Source organism: Dromiciops gliroides, chromosome 3 (genome assembly GCF_019393635.1).
Source record: "Dromiciops gliroides isolate mDroGli1 chromosome 3, mDroGli1.pri, whole genome shotgun sequence".
In the NCBI taxonomy this organism is placed as follows: Eukaryota; Metazoa; Chordata; class Mammalia; order Microbiotheria; family Microbiotheriidae; genus Dromiciops; species Dromiciops gliroides.
Window position 1 is genome coordinate 1,311,391 of NC_057863.1, and position 19,098 is coordinate 1,330,488.

The 19,098-nt window shown below is 49.0% G+C and overlaps 2 protein-coding genes across 2 annotated transcripts; both read right to left on the bottom strand.

Annotated features, from left to right (window-relative positions):
- Nucleotides 1–466: 466 nt before the first annotated feature.
- On the bottom strand, nucleotides 467–748 carry LOC122746309 (myosin light polypeptide 6-like). Its single transcript, XM_043991820.1, has one exon. It carries the CDS (start codon nucleotides 746–748, stop codon nucleotides 467–469), a length of 282 nt encoding a protein of 93 aa, XP_043847755.1.
- Nucleotides 749–11,362: 10,614 nt separating this feature from the next.
- Nucleotides 11,363–13,894, bottom strand: LOC122746310 (40S ribosomal protein S17-like). Its single transcript, XM_043991821.1, has 2 exons — nucleotides 13,723–13,894; nucleotides 11,363–11,778 (listed from the first exon to the last, which is right to left on the bottom strand). Exons 1-2 carry the CDS (start codon nucleotides 13,892–13,894, stop codon nucleotides 11,363–11,365), a joined length of 588 nt encoding a protein of 195 aa, XP_043847756.1.
- Between the last annotated feature and the right edge of the window lie 5,204 nt (nucleotides 13,895–19,098).

A 19,098-nucleotide genomic window follows, 5' to 3' on the forward strand; every position in this document is an offset into this window, starting at 1 on the left:
AAAATGAGCTATCTCACATCTTTCAATGCTGTCCACGCCTTGCTTATTCACAAATTGTTCTCCTATCCATATGTCTGATAGGTAATATGTTGCATGTCCTTCTGATTTACTTATGATCTCTCCCTTCATAGCTAGTCCATCCATCCACTTTGACCCCATCTTGGTAGATGGTGTAAGATACCCGATTTCTTCCAGACTGCTTTCCAACTTTCCCAACACTCCCTTACCAAGTAGTGAATTCTTATCCCCAAAGCTTAAATCTTTTTTTTTTTTTTTTTTTTAGGAGCAGTTAGCAAGTTTAATTTGGTGAAAGCAGAGAGCAGGTAGGCCAAAGAGGACATGTGGTAGGGGTTGGAAGGAAGAATGTTGGTAACCCTGACAATATAGTTAGTTGCTTCAGGGGCGAGAGGATCATTTTCACACTGAGAAAGTTAGGGGATTCTTTGTGGAAAGGGGACTTTTGTTCTCAGCCATTCAGCACCATCTGGACTAGCTCTTCACAGTTGATAAAACCGTTGCTGTCCTCATGCCCTGCCAACAACACCTCCACTTCTTCCTCGGTCATCTTCTCACCATCACTCTTGGAATTCCCTAAGACCTTGAGCACCTTAGCACTGGTGGGATTCTGGCCCAAGGCCCGCATCATGTCCCCACACTGGCTGTATAAGATCTTTCCATCCCCTGTGCGGTCAAACAGCTGGAAGACCTCTTTGAACCCAGGAGTTTGATCCTCCGTGACATCACACATCTTGGCCGTGCAGCTGTTTCTGCTGCTGCCTCTGCTGCTGCTGTGTGGAATGGCTCCATCCCCAAAGCTTAAATCTTTACATTTGTCAAACACAAGGTTACCAGACTAATTTCCTGCTGTGAATTGTATGTTTCCTCTTTCCCACTGATCCACCTTTCTTAGCCAGTACAAGATAGTTTTGAGAATTACTGCCTTATAATGTAGTTTAAAATCTGGTACTGCACATGCTGAAGAGAAGGCTGATTGTAAAGAAACAATAAAATGTTAAAAAAAAAAATCTGGTACTGCTAAAACTCCTTACTTTACTTTTTTTTTTCATTAATTCCTTTGATATTTTTGACCTTTTGTTCTTCCAAATGAATTTTTTTTATTTTTTTCTACCTCAATAAAATACTTTTTTGGTAATTTAATTGGGAGGGCATTGAATAAGTAGATTAAAATAGAATTGTCATTTTTATTACTATTATCTTTGCCCACCCACAAACAATCAAATTTCTCCAATTATTTAAATATGACTTTATTTGTATGAAAATTGTTTTATAATTATCTTCATGTAGTCCCTGGGTTTGTCTTAGCAGGTATACTCTCAGGTATTTTATGCTGTCTATGGTTATTTTAAATGAGTTATCTCTTACTATGTCTTCTTGCAGGGTTTTGTTGATGATCTATAGAAACATTGATAATTTATTTAACAATAAATTTTATTTTATTTTATATCTTGCTACTTCACTAAAGTTACTGTTTCAACTATTTAGTTGAGTCTCTAGATTTTCCAAGTATATCATCATGCCATCTGCAAAGAGAGATAGTTTTATTATCTCATTGCCCAATCGGATTCCTTCAATTTCTTTTTTTCTGTTATTGCTATTGCTAGCATTTAATACAATATTAAATGATTTTGGAGATAATGGGCATCTTTGTTTCACTCCTGATCTTTTTGGGGAGGCTTCTGGCTTATCCCCATTACCAATCATGCCTACTGGTGATTTTAGGTAGATGCCCCTTATCATTTTAAGGAAAAATCCATTTATACCCATGCTTTCAAGTGTTTTAAGAGGAATGACTTGTATGTGGTCAAAGGCTTTTTCTGCATCTATTGATATAATCATATGGTTTGTGTTACTTTTGTTATTGTTATAATCAGTTATGCTAATAGTTTTCCTTATGTTAAACCATCCCTGCATTGCTGGTATAAATCCCACTTGGTTACAATGTGATAATCTTTATGATATATTGCTGTAGTCTCCAACTTGTGTTTTATTTAGGATTTGTGCATCCGTATTCATTAGAGAAATTGGTTTATAATTTTCTTTCTCTGTTTTTGCTCTTCCTGGTTTAGGTATAAGAACCATATTCTTCCTTCCTTTCTTCTCTTTCTTCTCTTTCTTTCTTTCTTTCTTTCTTTCTTTCTTTCTTTCTTTCTTTCTTTCTTTCTTTCTTTCTTTCTTCCTTCCTTCCTTCCTTCCTTCCTTCCTTTCTTTCTTGTGAGGCAATTGGGGTTAAGTGACTTGCCCAGGGTCACAAAGCTAGTAAGTGTCAAGTGTCTGAGGCCGGATTTGAACTCAGGTCCCCCTGAATCCAGGGCCAGTGCTCTATCCACTGCTCCACCTTGCTGCCCCAGCACCATATTATTTCATAGAAAGAGTTTGGTGGGACTCCTTTGCCTATTATTCCAAATAATTTATTTAATATTGGAATTAATTGATATTTTTAAAAATAAAAAATATTTTATTATTTTCCAGTTACATGTAAGGGTAGTTTTCAACATTTGTTTTCATAGGATTTTTAGCTCCAAATTTTTCTCCCACCTTCCCTTTCTTCTCCCCTTCCCAAGATGGAAAGCAATCTGATATAGGTTATATATGTACAATCACATTAAACACATATCTGCATTGGTCATATTGTGAAAGAAGAATCAGAGCACAAAGGGAAAACCTCAAAAAAGAAAAAAAACAGCCAAAAAATAGAAACAGTATGGTTCAATCTGCATTCATAATCCACAGTTCGTTTTTCTGGATGTGGGGAACATTTTCTATCATGAGTGCTTTGAAATAGTTTTGGATCATTGCACTGCTGAGAAGATCCAAGTCTATCACACAATGTTGCTGTTACTGTGTACAATGTTCTCCTGGTTCTGCTCCTCTCACTCAGCATCAGTTCATGTAAGTCCTTCCAGGTTTCTCTGAAATCCTTCTGCTCCTCATTTCTTATAGCACAATAGTATTCCATTACATTCATATACCACAACTTGTTTAGCCATTCCCCAATTGATGGGCATTCCCTTGATTTCCAATTTTTTGCCACCCAAAGACAGTGGCTATAAATATTTTTGTATATGTGGGTCCTTTTCCCTCTTCTATGATCTCTTTGGGATACAGACCTAGTAGTGCTACCACTGGGTCAAAGGGTATGCACAATCCTATAGCCCTTTGGGCATAGTTCCAAATTGCTCTCCAGAATGATTGGATCAGTTAACATAGTGTTCCAGGAATTAATTCATCTTTAAATGTTTTGTAGAATTCACTTGTAAATCCATGTGATCCTGTTGCTTTTTTTGTTGGAAGTTCATTTATGGCCTGTTCAATTTCTTTTTCTAAAATAGGTTTATTTAGATATTCCATTTCCTCTCCTGTTAATCTGGGTAGTTTATATTTTTGTAAGTATTCTTCCATTTCACTTAAATTATTAAATGTATTGGCATATAATTGTGCAAAATAACTCCTTATAATTGCTTTGATTTCATCTTCTTTAGTGTTATATTGACCCTTTTCATTTTTGATACTAGTGGTTTCGTTTTTTTCTCTTTTTAAAAATCATATTAACCAATGGTTTATCTATTTTATTGATTACCCCCATAAAACCAATTCCTAGCTTTATTTATTAATTCAATGGTTTTCTTGCAATCAATTGTATTAATCTCACCTATAATATTTAGGATTTTCAATTTGGTGTTTAATTAGAGATTTTTCATTTGTTCTTTTTATAGTTTTTTTGTTTTTTGTTTTGTTTTGTTTTGTGGGGCAATGAGGGTTAAGTGACTTCCCCAGACTCACACAGCCAGTAAGTGTCAAGCGTCTGAGGCCACATTTGAACTAAGATCCTCCTGAATCCAGGGCTGGTGTTTTATCCACAGTGCCAAATAGCTGCTGCCTTTTATAATTTTTTTAAAATTCATACTCAATTTATTGATCTTTCCTCTATTTTTTTGATGTAAGCATTTAGAAATAGAATTTTTTTTCTGTCAGATTTATGGGCAGAGGAAGAATTTAAGACCAAAGAAGATATAAAGAGTAAAACAAAATGTAAAATAAATCTTTTTGATTATATACAATTTAAAAGTTTTTGCACAAACAAACTAATATAACCAAGATTACAAAAGAAGCAGAACACTGGGAAAGAATTTCTGGAACAAATATCTCTGATAAAGGCCTTATTTCTCAATTATATAGAGAACTGAGTCAAATTTATAAAAATACAAGTTGTTCCCCAATTGGATATGAACAGGCAGTTTTCAGACAAAGAAATCAAAGCTATCTATAATCATATAAAATAATGCTCTAGATTACTTTTTTTTTTTGGTGAGGCAATTGGGAAATTCGGATTAAATGACTTGCCCAGGGTCACACAGCTAGTAAGTGTCAAGTGTCTGAGGCTGGATTTGAACTCAGGTCCTCCTGAATCCAGGGCTGGTGCTTTCTTCACTGTGCCACCTAGCTGTCCCTCTAGATCACTATTGATCAGAGAAATGCAAATTAAAAGAGCTCTGAGGTATCACCTCACACCTCTCAGAGTGGTAAATATAACAAAAACAGAAAATATTGGATGTTGGAGGGGATGTGGGAAAGCTGGGACGCTAATCCACTGTTGGTGGAGTTGTGAACTGATCTAACCATCCTGGAGAACAATTTGGAACTATGCCCAAAGGGCTGTAGAACTGTGCATACCCTTTGATCCAACAATACCACTGCTAGGTTTATTTCCCAAAGATATCTCCCAAACGATAAAAAGACCTATTTGTACAAAAACATTTCTAGCAGCTCTTTTTGTGGTGGCTAAGGACTGGAAATCAAAGGAATGTCCATCACTGGGGAATGGCTGAACAACCTGTGGTATATGATGGTGATGGAACATTCTTGTGCTATAAGAAATGACAACAGGATGGTTTCAGAAAGGCCTGAAAAGACTTGTATGAACTGATGTATAGTGAAGTGAGCAGAACCAGGAGAATGCTGTCCTCAGAGACAGTAATAGAGGCTCTCTATCACACTTCCTGGCCATTTCCAAGACAACAGGGATTGATTAAGTGCTTACAGAATACCCTTTCTCCTTTTCGCTCCCCATTAGAGTGTTATGTGACCATCTCAATAAATACTTCATCTAGCTGTCTATCCAAGTCAAACCAACCAGCATTTATTAAGTGCCTACTGTGTTCCAGGCATACCCTGTCTACACTTTCTTCTTTCTTTTCTTCTGTCCTCCCTTTCCTTTCTCCTGTCTCATCTCTTTTTCTTTCTCTCATCTCTTTCCCCCTCTTCCCCTCTCTCTGTGTCTTCTCTCTCTTCTCTCTGTTTTCTCTTTCTCTGTGTCTGTGTCTGTCTCTCTGTCTCTTTCTGTCTCTCTCCATCTCTGTCTCCAAGTTCACTCTTAGCCCAAATCCCCAGTATCACCCAGATAAACGGGGCTCCAACCTCACTGCCCTGAGACCTCACTGCTCTGAGTCTTGTACAGTCTATGTTTGGAACCCCAGCATTCGTCCCTATTAAACTTTTTTTTTTTTGGTGAGGCAATTGGGGTTAAGTGACTTTCCCAGGGTCACACAGCTAGTAAGTGTTAAGTGTCTGAGGCCGAAATTGAACTCAGGTCCTCCTGACTCCAGGGCCGGTGCTCTATCTACTGCGCCACCTAGCTGCCCCCCTATTAAACTTGATTTGCCTAGAATTCCCCCAAGATCTAGTCTGTCCTAGTCATTTGGGCCCTGACCAAAGCCTTATGTGTGAGCTCTCCCTCCAGGCTGCGTCAGCCCCGTGGGCGAGCTCTCATCCATACCTTTCTCCAGGTCACAGCCATGGTCCAGTGCAGAGAAATGCCCTCAGTCCATACCCAGACATTCCACCAGGCCCTGATCCCTCTGGCTCTAATGCTTTCTAGAGAACATCTCTCCATCTCTTCCATGAGAAGAGCGAGGTAGACTTCCTTGGATACTGTGCAAAAGGCTTGGTCCCTCATCTTAGGCTTTCCCTGATGCCACGAGCTTAATAACCCTGTCCAGAGAGGGAGCTGGGCTAGTTGGTCCTGGCCTGCTGTGGACAAGGCCCTGCAGCTTCTTGGTGACTAGGGCGCCCCTTCCTGGATGCTCAGCCACCACTTGGGCCAGGGTCCTCAGGACCCAAGGATGTGGCTCATTTGGTCCAAGGGATCTGCTGCCTATTGTGGGTCCTCCAACTAGAGCTGACCTCCTAGCAAGGAAGACCTGGGTTCAGGTCCTACCTTCCATACATCCTGGCTGTGTGAACCTGGGCAAGACACTTGGCTTCTGCTGTATTTACCCTGCCACATGCCAACCCTGCTACATGCCCTTACTTCAAACTTCTCTGTTGCTGTTTTTTTTTTTTTAAACAACCCTAAGCCAATTGGTGAGTTCTCTGTGTATCCACATTAGGTTTCTTTTGAGCACTTTCCCCTTTCCTTCCTCATCAGAATTGCTTGTCTTGTTGTCTTCGGCGACCTATTCCTCTTGATTCCATCTGTCAGTCTTTCTTTGAAGGTATCAAGCTTTGGGCACAAGATGTAGGGAGCTTTCTCTTCTCTTTTCAGCTTAAAGAGAGCAAAGTGGAATTGGGGGATGGGGTTCTGGGCTTGGAAGTAGGCAGGCCTGAGTTCTAACTGGCTGCATGACCCTCTTTCAGCTTCAGTTTCCCATCTGTAAAAGGGAGCGGTAGTGACAGCATCTACCTCCCAGGGGTCTTGTGAGACTCAGATGAGATCACATGTGCACAGCCCTTTGTAAACCTTATGTATGCCAGCTGTTATAACCCTATTATTGAAGTCCTCTTGATTGGGTTTGCATCTTTCGGGACCCCCCCCCCATTAGTGACTGTTTTGGGGGCTGTTCTCACTCCTCTCCCCTCCTCGGCCCCACCCTGCCCCGCAGGTTGGCGAACTGCCCCCAGCCCATACTTCTTTGACTGGGGAGGCCGGGCCCCTCAAGGTGATCCCTGGAGCTCTGACTCCTAATCCTGGGCTCTGCTCCTCAGACGCTGACCGCAGATCCAGGCAGAGGAGAACCAGGGCCGGCCGCTCATGCTGCCTTTGCCCTGCTTGCAGGTGCGCTCTCTTAGCTCTGTCCAGGGTGCTGGCCCGGAGGCCCCTTCTACTGTCTCTGACTCTCCCCCACTAGTGATGGAGCGTACACACTGGCAAGGAGCGAGCGCGCGCAGTCTGAGGAGCGGGACACACACACACACACACACACACACACACACACACGCAAGGACTACCAGAAAGTAATTACGGCGTAGAAGGCGGTCTGACGCCTGGGAAACGCTGCAGAGACCCAGCTGTCTCCGGGGGCGTGGACACAGAGCACAGAAAACCACCTCGCGTTTCCAGCAACTCAGCAGAAATGGGGGTTTTGTTGGGCGGGGCAGGGCAGGGAAAAGGGCTGGGACTGGATCCAAACTGGGACCTTCCAGCTGAGGAAGGCTCTCTCCCAAGGCAGCTTAGCCCCTTTTCCCAACTTCCCGCTCTGGAGATTTGCCTGAGGTTCTAAGGAGGGGGCGGGGTCACCCATCTGGTGGAATCCTAGGAAGGGACAGCCACTGTCCCCAGGTTTAATCTTGCTGCAGATACCACATTTCAAAGAGCCCTTCCCAGCAGGGGACCCCCCCCCCAGGGCGGTACCGCCTAGCTTTTCTTGGATAAGATTACTACAAGTAAGTGGGACTTTATTTTACTTTAGGAGTGGAAATGTGGGGGGTAGGTTGGGGGATATGTTGCTAAATTCAGAGAGAAAAAAATAAAACTAAAAATTAAAAGGTTGGAGGGAAGAAGGGGGAAGGTTTTAAACAAATCATTTAACTGAATGAGGACCAGAAATCTAATGAATTAATAAATGAAAGAAGACAAGCTAATTTAAGAATTTAGTAAAGGGCAGACAGACAGGTGCAGGGGAAGGGGAGAGCAGGCTGTGGGAACAGACTGACATCAAAGGAGTTTAAACCAAATCAATTGCAGGAACAATGTCCTGTAAAAGATAGAGAAAATAAACATAGTATTAAAGAAAAAGAGGAAAATGTTATGGTCCTAGTGCACCCCAGAGGTTCTCTGGGGTAAATCAAAGAACCTTCTCCTTGAGAAACTAAACCAAAGGACAGACACACCTAAAGAGATAGTGGCACTGGATGGGGACTGAGCTGGCTCCAGGACCACCATCCTTCATTCCAGTCTCTCCCACCCTTGGGAAGATAAGATTAGGTGTGGCTGCTGCCTTTGTGGCATGAGGAGAAGAGAGACGGCTTGAGAGATCTGCAGCCACCCCTCACCCAACTCCCCCAGCTACCACCAGTGGGGGATGGTCCTCCCCCAATAAGGGAACTTTCCACAGTCAGATGATCGCCTCCATCAGTCCTCTATAAAGGTATCTGCCTGTCTCCTGCTCCAGGAGATTGGTATCTCAGAGCTACTCCTCTCTTGGTTTCCCTTCCCTAGCCCCTAAATAAACCATTATCTTATTCTACTGGATTGTTTGCAAGACGGTGTAATTCTTTAAAGATGAATTCCTAAGGGCCCCAAACCCCTAACCCTATCCCAAACCCCTACCCCTATCTCAAACCCCCACCTATTCTCCCCATAACAAAAACACAAGCCAGCAATTATAACTTTGATTATAAATGGATTAAACAATGCAATAAAATGAGAGTGGCCGACTAGTTAAGAAAATAAAACACACAATCTATTTTAGGGACAGCTAGGTGGCACAGTGGCCAGGCTTAGAGTCTGGAAGACTCAGCTTTCTGAATTCAAATCTGGTCTCAGACACTTACTAGCTGTGTGACCCTGGGCAAGTCACTTCATTCTGTTTGCCTCAGTTTCCTCATCTGTAAAATGAGCTATAGAAGGAAATGGCCAACCATGCCAGCATCTTTGCCAAGAAGACCCCAAATGGGACCACAAAGAGTTGGGCACAACTGAAAAATGACTGAGCAACAACAAATCTGCTGTATACAAGAAATGTATGGAATGAAAATGAGAGGCCAGAACAAAGTGAAGTGTGCATTGGGTAAACTTTTTAAAATTCAGAGTCATCATGATAGTAGCAGAGGAAGCAAATGAATAAATAAATACATTATATATAGAGAGATGAAGTTCAAAAAGAAAGTTTCTCTCTTCTGTCTCATGGAGGCAGCCCTGGTAGGCAGGCCATCATGAGATACCAAGGAAGGAAGGAAGCAGCTAAAGACAACAGGATGCCATCCGGGAGGTCCCAGACCAAGGCCAGAGGAGCTGCTGGCTTATGCCAAGACAGAACAGATACTGTGAATTAGGCATGGGGACTGTTATGGGGGAAATTGGTCAGGGTTTGGGAGAGGAGTTCTTAGGAATTCCTCTTTAAAGGATCCTAACCTCTTGCACACAAATCCAGTTAGAGTAAAATAATGGTTTATTTAGGTGCTGGGGAAAGAAAAGCAAGAGAGAAGCCCTTGGACTCCTCAGAGACGCATGTTTCTCTGAGGTACCTGTCTCCTCAAGCAGGAGACAGGCAGATTTTTTTTTTTGGTAGGCAATTGGGGTTAAGTGACTTGCCCAGGGTCACACAGCTAGTAAGTGTCAAGTGTCTGAGGCTGGATTTGAACTCAGGTCCTCCTGACTCCAGGGCCGGTGCTCTATTCACTGTACTACCTAGCTGCCCTTCCCTGCTTTCTTGCCATTACCAGGAGCTGCTCTCAGGCCACAGGACCATTTCTGAAAACAGTTTCCCAATCTTTAGCCAGATGTTCATTTTCTTTCCTTTTCCATTTTTTGACCAGTGACTTTTAAAATCCCCCCTCCCCCATTTCTTAGCAGAAGGACAAAGCTTTTATAGAGGGCAGATGGGGTTACCGCCTGAAACTGGAAAGTTCCCTTTTGGGGTGGGATGGAGAAAGCCTGGATGCTTGTCATACTCCTGAGAGTTGAGGGGGACTTTTTGGCAAAGATGGTCCTGACCTCAGAGGTTATCTCTGTCTCCTAGCTCCAGTCAGGTAGTGGTCACACCTAATTGATTTTCCTGCTATAGAATTTTATCTCCCCTTCCATTCTAATGTTGTGAGAATGCAGTGGGACCCCAAGAAACCCACAGATCCCAATCCCCAAGGAATCCCTACTTTCTCAAGGGAAAAGCAGCTCAGAAATAAGGTGTGACCGAGCTAGACCCAGGTAGCTGATAAGCAAGACCAAGGTCTGTAAAATGATATGCAGCATATGGAGGGATGGCTGCATATCTTACTGATACCCCATTGTTTAGAGATCCCCTCCTGGGGATCTGGCCCTTCCCAGTATTTGAATTTCTTCCTGCTTTGTAATTTCCTCCCCTTTGTTTTGTAAACATACAAAAGACCAGACCTTTTCTCCCTCAGGTGGGAAGGTTTTTCAAGTGACCTGTCCCTGGCCATAGATTCCTCTCTCCTAATAAATCTCTTTATTTCACAAGATTCATGATAAGCTTCCAATTCTTTGGGTGAGCTAGCCTCCCGATCCAGGTTGCAAGTCACCCCAACACTGATCTCTAGTTGGTCAGTCTAAACTTTATATAGTCCCTTGATTCCTGATATGTCTGTTCTGTTATCTGGTCATCTTTGGGTTTGCTTCTCACAGGAGAAACTTCTGATTTCTCCTAAGCCCCATATCAATCCCATGATGGGCTAAGGTAACACAGGACCACCTGGTCTGGGTACAGGAAGGTCTCCCAGAATTGGGATTGAATGGGGACAGATGTCAGGTCTCACACTTGGCTGCCAAGAATAAGCTCCCAAGAAGATGGGGAGCTGGGCTGAGACTGCAGTGTTAGGGCTTGTGGGTGGGGGAAGGGAATAAATGTTTCTACATTACCTACTGGGTGCTATACTGAGCACTATGCTGAGCATGTTTACAAATATGACCTCATTTAATCCTCATAGCCAATGTTAATATGAATATATGGATCACCTGGATTTGATGGAGGCATCTTCTTATCCAAAAGTATTTTTTATGAAACCCTGGATTAATAGGATTAATAGGAGCAAAATGTCCTTCACCTGAACTCCAAACTGAACTCAGATAGTTAGCAGATAAAGACCCTACCTAGTAACTTCTTTTCCCTCAGGATAGTAAATCCCTATTTTATTTTTTTGTTTTTGTTTTTATTGCAGGGCAATGGGGCTTAAATGACTTGCCCAGGGTCACACAGATAGTAAGTGTCAAGTGTCTGAGGCTGGATTTGAATTCAGGTCCTCCTGAATCCAGGGCCCATGCTCTATCCACTGAGCCACCTAGCCGCCCCCATAAATCCCTATTTTATTATGCTTACATCTGGGTGTCCTCATCCTAGCCTCTTTGAATCCTATAATCTTTTTTCTTTTTCCTGGGGGGTTCCCAAGTTTATTGGAAAGAAGGCAAAAGTAAACATTGAACAGCTCCTTTGGGTGTTTTGAAGTTCATCCCAACCATGGGCTGGGTAACCTGCAGGTTGGATAAATCGCCAAAGTCCAGGAGTTTCAACATTTCTTTGGTATCAGGGTCCACTTCAATGATCTCCTGATCCAAAGCAAAGACCTCAGGGACATAGTTATCCCTTCTTTCTCTTTCTTCTTCCTGCAATTTGGTGGAGATACCTCTCACAGGGCCTCTCTGGATGCGCTTCATCAGATGAGTAACATATCCCACGATCTTGTGGAGCTTCTTGCTGGGGATGATGTTGGTGTGGAAGGCATTGCCCAGGCGGGTGTAGTACTTTTCGATGATGACCCGCACTGCCTTCTTCATGGTCTTGCCCCGAATGTGACCGGTGTTGGCTGCTGCCGGTGAAGGGAGGAATCCTGTAATCTTATCATGATGCTTTGGTATTTCCTCCATACTTGTTATAACTGAAATTGTTAAACTGCCTTTGATTACTGTATCATACTATTGAGACTCATAATGCCCTGTAATCAGTGGACAAAAACCATATATACCCTCAGAAATGGGGAGTCCCCTGGGCTCTCTTCTTAGGAGGGGAATCTCCACATGATTATGTATTATGTATTTCTTCTTGGGACAAAATGTGAAACTGATATTATGTTTTTTCTGTCTGTTTCTGATCTGTTTTGTAGGAAGACAGGTATGGATATCATGTTCTCTGATCTGGTTAGTAGGAGATTAAGATATTATAATTTATCTGATCTGTTTATTAATTTTGTAGGAGAGATTAAACATTATTTCTCTTATCTGTTTGTAGGAGACAGACAGATACAAAAACTATATTTTAATATTCAACACCATTCTGGGAGGCATCTTACAGCTGAGGATAACAAGGCAGACAGAGCTTCGGTGACTTGCCCAGGGGCACACACCTAGTAAGTGTCTGAGGCTGGATTGGAGCTCAGTTTTGCCTGGCTCTAGGTCCAGAGTTCTGAGCACTGTGGTACATAGGAGCAGGTGGGTGCCAGGGGACAGAAGGAAGGAGCTCCCCAGAGGGAGGGAGAAGCTGGTCTCATGGTCAGGGCTCCTCTACAGTCTGGGAGCTCTCTGGGGGTCCCCTGGGATTGGAGGGCATGCAGAGATCATACAGGACAGGCAGGCATCCACATCCATGAGACCAAGACCTATAGCACTGGAGCATCGGGAAACAGGGAAGCAACTCTGCCTCTGCCCTCCACCCTGGCCGGCCCTAACTGGAAGACTAAGTGAAGGCCCACAGTTCAGGGGCAGGTGGGGATACACAAAAGAGGCAGCCGCCTGCCTGAGGGTCTGGTGTCCAGGCCATAGAAGGGCCAGTGGGGGGGGGGGCGGGGCGGGAGGAGTCTGCACCTGCTTAGCCTGGAGAAGCTGATGAGAGAACTGATCTCCAGCACTAGAGGGGCCCTGCCAGGTGGGGGGCTAAGCCTCATTCTGCCTGGCCCCAGAGGACAGAGGCAGTAGCAGCCATGGGGACAGGGCAGGAGGCAGCCCAGGGCAGGAGGCTCAGCCCCTCCCAGGAGAGCCATGGCCCACTGGCAGCGGGAAGGAGGATGCAGAAGTGATTCCTGGCCAGATGTGGCTCTGCCTGAGCCCTGCCTCTCAGCTGCAGGGTCCTCTGATTCTGGAAAGGTTTCAGGGTGCCAGGGTGCGGGACCACTCCATGGGCCTGTCATGAGTCATCATGACCACTAGGTGTCACCTTGACTTCAGCTTTCCAGCAGCCCCTGAGCCCTAGCTTTGGCAGGGCAGGGGCCCTGCCAGGGGCCGGTCTCGGGCTGATCACCTCCATGGGTTGCAAGGGCTCTCCTGGTGGGGCCCCAAGGAGGGGCAGGCTGGTTTTCATTGCCCTTGTCCATCCCTCCCATGCCTCCCTCTGTCCATCCCTTCCAGCCACCTTTGGTGGCCAGGTGTCCTGGTGAGGCCTCCATGTGCTCCACTCCTCCTGCCTCCCCAAACTGTCACTTGCCAAGTCGCCCACCACCTCTGCTCTGCTGAATCCCAACACTTTCCTCTCCCTCCTCCTTTTCTGTGACAACCTTCCTCGACCTCCTCTCCCAGAGGTGCTCTGCCTACTCTCTTTTTGTGATCACATTCCCTTGGCTGGTTCTCTCTGGTGCAGTAGCTTTGGCTGGAGCACCTAAGGTGGCCTGAGCAAACTGGCAGTGGATCTAGGGAGAGGGAAGCCCACTGACGAGAAAGCTGAGTTGGCTTTTGTCTTTCTCGGTGTCCCTGGTGCCCAGCACAATGTTGGCACACAGTGCTTGTACGTGCTCATGGACTCATTAAGTAAAGCACTGGGGCACAGCCTGTGGCCCACTGTGTGGGCGTGGGCCTGGGGCCAGGTAGCCAGTGGGTGGGACAGAAGCTATGCAGGTGCAGAAAGGCCCCGGGGTCAGCCTGGTGTCCCTGGTGCTCTGTCCAGGGCAGTGCTCCTGCCTCTTCCCACTGACGCCGGGTGGGCAGAGGTGAGGTCATTGAGGGCTAAGGGCCAATCTGCCCCCTCTCAGGCTCCTCATGCTAGCCAGTGGGTGAGATCCGGGCATGCTACAAGGGGCCGACTGTGGGGACTGTCACAGGCTGATGAGGCAGAGCTGGGAGAACCAGGGGTTCAGCGTACTGCAGAAAGAAGGAGACGGAGGCAGCCCATCTCTGTTCATGTCCTTCCTGTTGCCAACCAGGTGTGTGAACTCAGACTGACCCTTCACACCCCATAGTCCTCAGCCCACACATCCTGTTAGCTGCCCAATAGGAGGCGAGGCTCAGGCTGGGACTGGACTCCCCCTGAAGTCTCCTGGGGCAGAACCAGGCTCTGGGGAGCCCATCACTGTGACCTCTGGGGATGCTGGGGCTCCTGCCACTCAAGGATTTCAGTGGGGAAGCCGCCCTCCACTTCCTGGTGCTGCTGGGAGCTGCTGTGCCTCTCGCAGGTGTCCCACTGGCTTAGGCCAGAAATTCCGGTTCCCTCATTTACACACTCAGGAAAGTTCGTCACTGATGAGCGAGTACAAGGAGAGAGGGGACGACTCACCCACGGCTCCCGGTGTTTAGGACGGGGCCTGTTCTCTGCTCTTGGAGGCCCGTCTGCTCTGAGATTATGACTCAGGGCTCCTGCATGGCCTGGACCTGTGCAGCCTGGACCTGCGGGCCTGCTCGTGCCTACAGAAATGTAAGAACAAAGAAAAAAAATCCGGATCAGGGAAATCTGGTCAAAGGATGACCCCTGACTCTAGTCACAGACTGACCCTTTGCTGAGCTGCCCACTGTACCCCTCAGGACTACCCCCTGCCAGTAATGGCTCTCTCTGGCCACACATGCACCCTGACCCCAACACCAACTGATCCCTGACCCTGGCCATGACCTGACCCCAGACTGATCCCTAACTCTTCCCCCTGATCTTGGCCATGACCTGACCCCTAACTGCTCACAACCACAGACTGACCTCTGACCCTGGCCATGACCTGACTACAGACTGACCCCTGAGCTTGGCAATGAGCTAACCCTAGACTGACCCCTAACTCTGCCCACAATCACAGACTTCCCCCCTCCCCACAGATGTACGGTCCTTGGGTAGAGGTGGGGTGAGGGAATGAGGGTGTCTGCCCAGCCTCTTCCCTGGCCCCCTGGGGACCCTGTTGGGCTCATATCCCACTGACCCTCAGCAGCTGGTGCTGCCTTGTCCTCCCCTCCCCTGAATCCCTGCCACGTGGCACTGAGAAGGGTGGTGTCACCCAAAGCTCCAGGGGAACTTCCCCAGCCTGGGGCTTCCCCCTTCCTGGGATGACTCAGAAGGACTGGGAGCCGGCCCCAGAAAGTCATCAGTGCTGACAAAGCAGCTGCAGGGAGGAGGCCCCCAGAGCATCCTCTGCGGTTTGACAGCTGGAGGGGGAGCCCGGGCTGGGTGTCAGGGGCAGGCCTAGCACGGGGCTCCCGAGCCCAAGAGGGATCCAGCAGTGCTGCCTGTCGGGGGCACCGCTGTGTCTGCGGGTCAGGGCCTCCCCCTTAGGCCGGGGCTCAGCTGAAGCCTCCTGCGGCAGAGCCCAGCACTGGCAGCTGCCCTCCTCCCTTCCCCTTGGTCAGCAGGCCCCCAGAGGGAGCAGGAGCCGTAGTCACTAAAGCAGCCACATGACCGGGTCTCAGTTTCATCACCTACAGAATGGGCACAGGCTTCTGGGCCTGAGCATCTCCTTCAGACCCTCAAAGAGTCCCCAGAGAAACAATGGAGCCCTGGGAGGTCCCTGAGTAAACTGAGCCTGTGAGAGGGGTTTGCCCAGGGTCCAAGAAGGGGTTTAAGGTAGGGAAGAGCTGTTCTGCTGAGGGCTAGGTCCGGGTTCTCGTCCCAGCTCTGACAGGACTTTGCTGGACAGCCTCCGGAGGACCTGAGCTCGTTTCCTGCCACAGGCACTTCCCTCACAGCCTCAGTTTCTCCATCTGTGTAATGGGAGAATGATGGCTACAGGCCCTTTCTGATGGGCGGCTGTGATGAGAGCCTCTGGAAATGGGGCCCTTGATGGACCTGCTGAGTGTGGGAGTGGATCAAGACTCCTGGGAGAGGGCCACCCCCCCTCCTCTGGGGCCCCTCGGCTCCTCTTGGGACCAGGTGTGTGCAGGACACCCGTGGGCTCTGCAGAAGGAGGCCTGTGGCCCTCCCAGCACACCCAGACAGATAGCGCAGCAGACCACAGCACCAAAGATCAGGGGAGGAAACAGAACTGGAAGGGCAGGGTCACTCTTGAGGCCTTGAAGGACCCACCCAGCCCAATTTGCTCCAGGACGCTCTAGTCCTAGCTCTCCTCTTACTGGTCATCCTTGGGATCATTTCCGGGCATTTCCTGAGTGTGTTCCTCATCTCTGCAACACCATTGTGAATGCCTCAAAGTAGGGACTGAAGATCAGTTGGCTCATCTTTATGATGGGGTGATCCCTCATTCCTAGAATCGATTGCTCAAGTTTGTTGTTTGCAAAGACTGGGAAGCCCTGGTCAGCAGCTGGTAGGTACCTTTGGGACAGGGTGGGCTCCTGAGACCATTAGGAATAGAGCCAAGAAACCCACTGCAGAAGGGAGCTTGCTGGAGGGCCCGTGGTCTGGTGGAGAAGCAGCACAAAAGCCCAAAGGCCTGGGGTCGAGTTCTGCCATTTCAACTCACAAATTGTTTTACCCGGCCAGGTCATGGGTCCTTCCTTGCTGAGCCTCAGCTATCTCATCTGTAAAATGGGCCAGGAGTGATCCCCCCCCCCAAGGCTTCCCTAGGCATCCCTAATTCAAGACTGGGTTTCAATAGCTCCTTGTGTCTCTCAACAGCCCGGAAGGAGATGGAGGAGACAGCAGGCCCACATTGACAACCAGACAGAGAATAAGTCGGAGGGTGTCCACAGAGGGGAAGCCTGGAGTGAGGGGGCTGGGCAAAGCATCTGGGAAGATGAGACTTCAGCTGGGGGGGGGGGGTGGGGAGGAAGAGGGAGAAAGACAGGCCCTGACCAGGGTCAGAGGGGTGTGGCCAGGGTCACTGGGTCAAAGAGAACTTGTTGGGGAGTGAGGCGATGGGGGGGTGGCAGGTGACTAAGGCTCATGTCAGACACAGGGACATAGGGAGCCACTGAGGCTCTTGAGGTGGTAGGGGGTGACAGGGTCGGATGGTGCGTCAGAAAGATCGCTGGGGAGGGGGAATGGAGCATGGAGCGGAGGCCACCAGGCCCCCCAGGTCCCCCAGGGATGGGAAAAACAGATACACAGCCTGGCAGAGCCATGGAGGGACAGGAGAGGGCCAACAAGCCGATCTGTTTGAACATAATGACAGCCCCAGCAGGCTTGTAAAGTGATCCCCCCACGCACCTCGTCTCACTGGAGCCGAGGCTGCTCCCATGGACCCCGCCGGCCCTGCCGATGATGTCCAGCTTGGCCCTCAGGGGAGCCGCTGTCTGGCCCCAGAAGCGGAGGAGGAGGCCATGGGGCGGCGAGGTGGGCATTGGGGGTGACAGCGCTCCAGGTGCTGGAGGTTGGCCGTGGGCACAGCTGAGCACTCCCGTTGGGGGAGGGCGCTGCAATGCTCCAGGTGCTGGAGGCCACTGGGTGGGCCCCCCCGCAGGCACAGGGGAGCGCCCCGCCCGTGTGGGTGGCGCGGGTGCAGATGCTTCAGGTGGAGCTCATCCCGTGACTCAGAGCCTCACGCCAGACCTGCCTCTGAAGTGGCGGGGCCCCAGCCATGGCATCGTCAGTCCGCCAGCCTCTTGTGGCTCAGCCAGTTTTTCCTTCCGCCTCATTCCAGGCGTGACCCTGCACCTGGGCACTGTGCTTATCCCTATCCTGCCTCCCGGAGGCCAGGCCTCGGCGGGATGTGGGCTTCCCACTGCCAGGCGCCTTGCACTCAGCTCCAGCTGGGGGGTCAGCCCCACGATCCGCCGGGGAAGGGGCCAGACTATCCTGCCCAGCCACCAGGCACCCATCCCAGGCAGACGGTAAGGGCCCGCTGAGCCCCAGGGTTGATGCTGGTTGGGGGGGGAGGGCGCTGGGGGAGCCCTGGGCTGGCTCTCTGCTCCCAGGGCCCCCTGCTCAGTTGGGGCATCTTTCCCAGACGGAGCTGGAGAGATGGACAGGTTAGTCGGGTCAGTGGGGCCAAGGACAGGAAAGCTTTTCCCCAGAGCTGGGACGAGAACCCAGGCTGGCGCATGGCCCCTGCCCGAGGGCTGTGAGGGGGGCAGATCCAGGCAGGCCCGGTTGAAATCTGACTCCGAACTTCATTGGGGGCAGGAGGAATTCCTGAGCCAGCTGAAGCTCGATCGCTAGCCAAGCCAAGCTGGGTAGGTTCAGGGAGGGGCTGGCTCTGCCGTGGGCTGTCCGGGCTTCCAGAAGGGGCAGCTCGCCTGGGCTTGGGGAGCCTGGGCCTTGACACTCAGTGATTCCTGGGCACTGACTCTGGCCGAGTCAATTAGGTCAGAGGTCTGTATTGGTCCTGGTGACTCAGCAGGCTAATAGCCTCTGGGTCCCACCCAGGTCGGCAGCCGCCTCCTTCGAATACCTGCCTGACCTGGCTTTGAGGAGCCTGCCTGATGTGGGGGTGGGGAGGCGGCCTCAGAGTCCCGTGGAGCACCTCTGGCCAGCACAGATGCTGGGGAGGGCCCAAAGAGGTCACCAGACCAAGCCTGTGGCCCCTCTGTTCTCCCGGAATCATCACCCAATCGCTGCAGTGCCTCTGTTTATTGACCTGAGAAATGGAGCCCAAAGTTCCCAAGGGCTTGTCCAGAGGGCACCCTCTGAGAGAGATTTGAGATCTGTCCATGACTCGGGTGCCTTCGGGCACCGGTGGGATGGAGGACTTGCAGGGGGTGGGAAGGGGTCACTTGGCACAGCCTGGGCCCCTGCTCCCTCGTGCACCAGGATGGATTAGGAGAACCCGGTGTGGCCCTTACTCTGCCACTGAGCCTCGGCCAAGGCCCTGGGAGAGTTCCTGCCCCTCTCCAGCCTGTTTCCTCCTCTGAGCTTGGTCCTTCTCAGCTCCGACTTTGCAGAGATCTCGGATTCCATGGAGATTTTACTGAGGAGGAAGCTGGGCCCAGGCAGATGAAATATGCCCAAGGTCCCACCAGGGAGATGCCGGCACTGAGATGGGCATCCATACCCACAGTCCTGGCTAGCAGGTTTTGCCCTTCATGGTCTCAGGGCTGGACCTTCCCCTGGCTTGGGG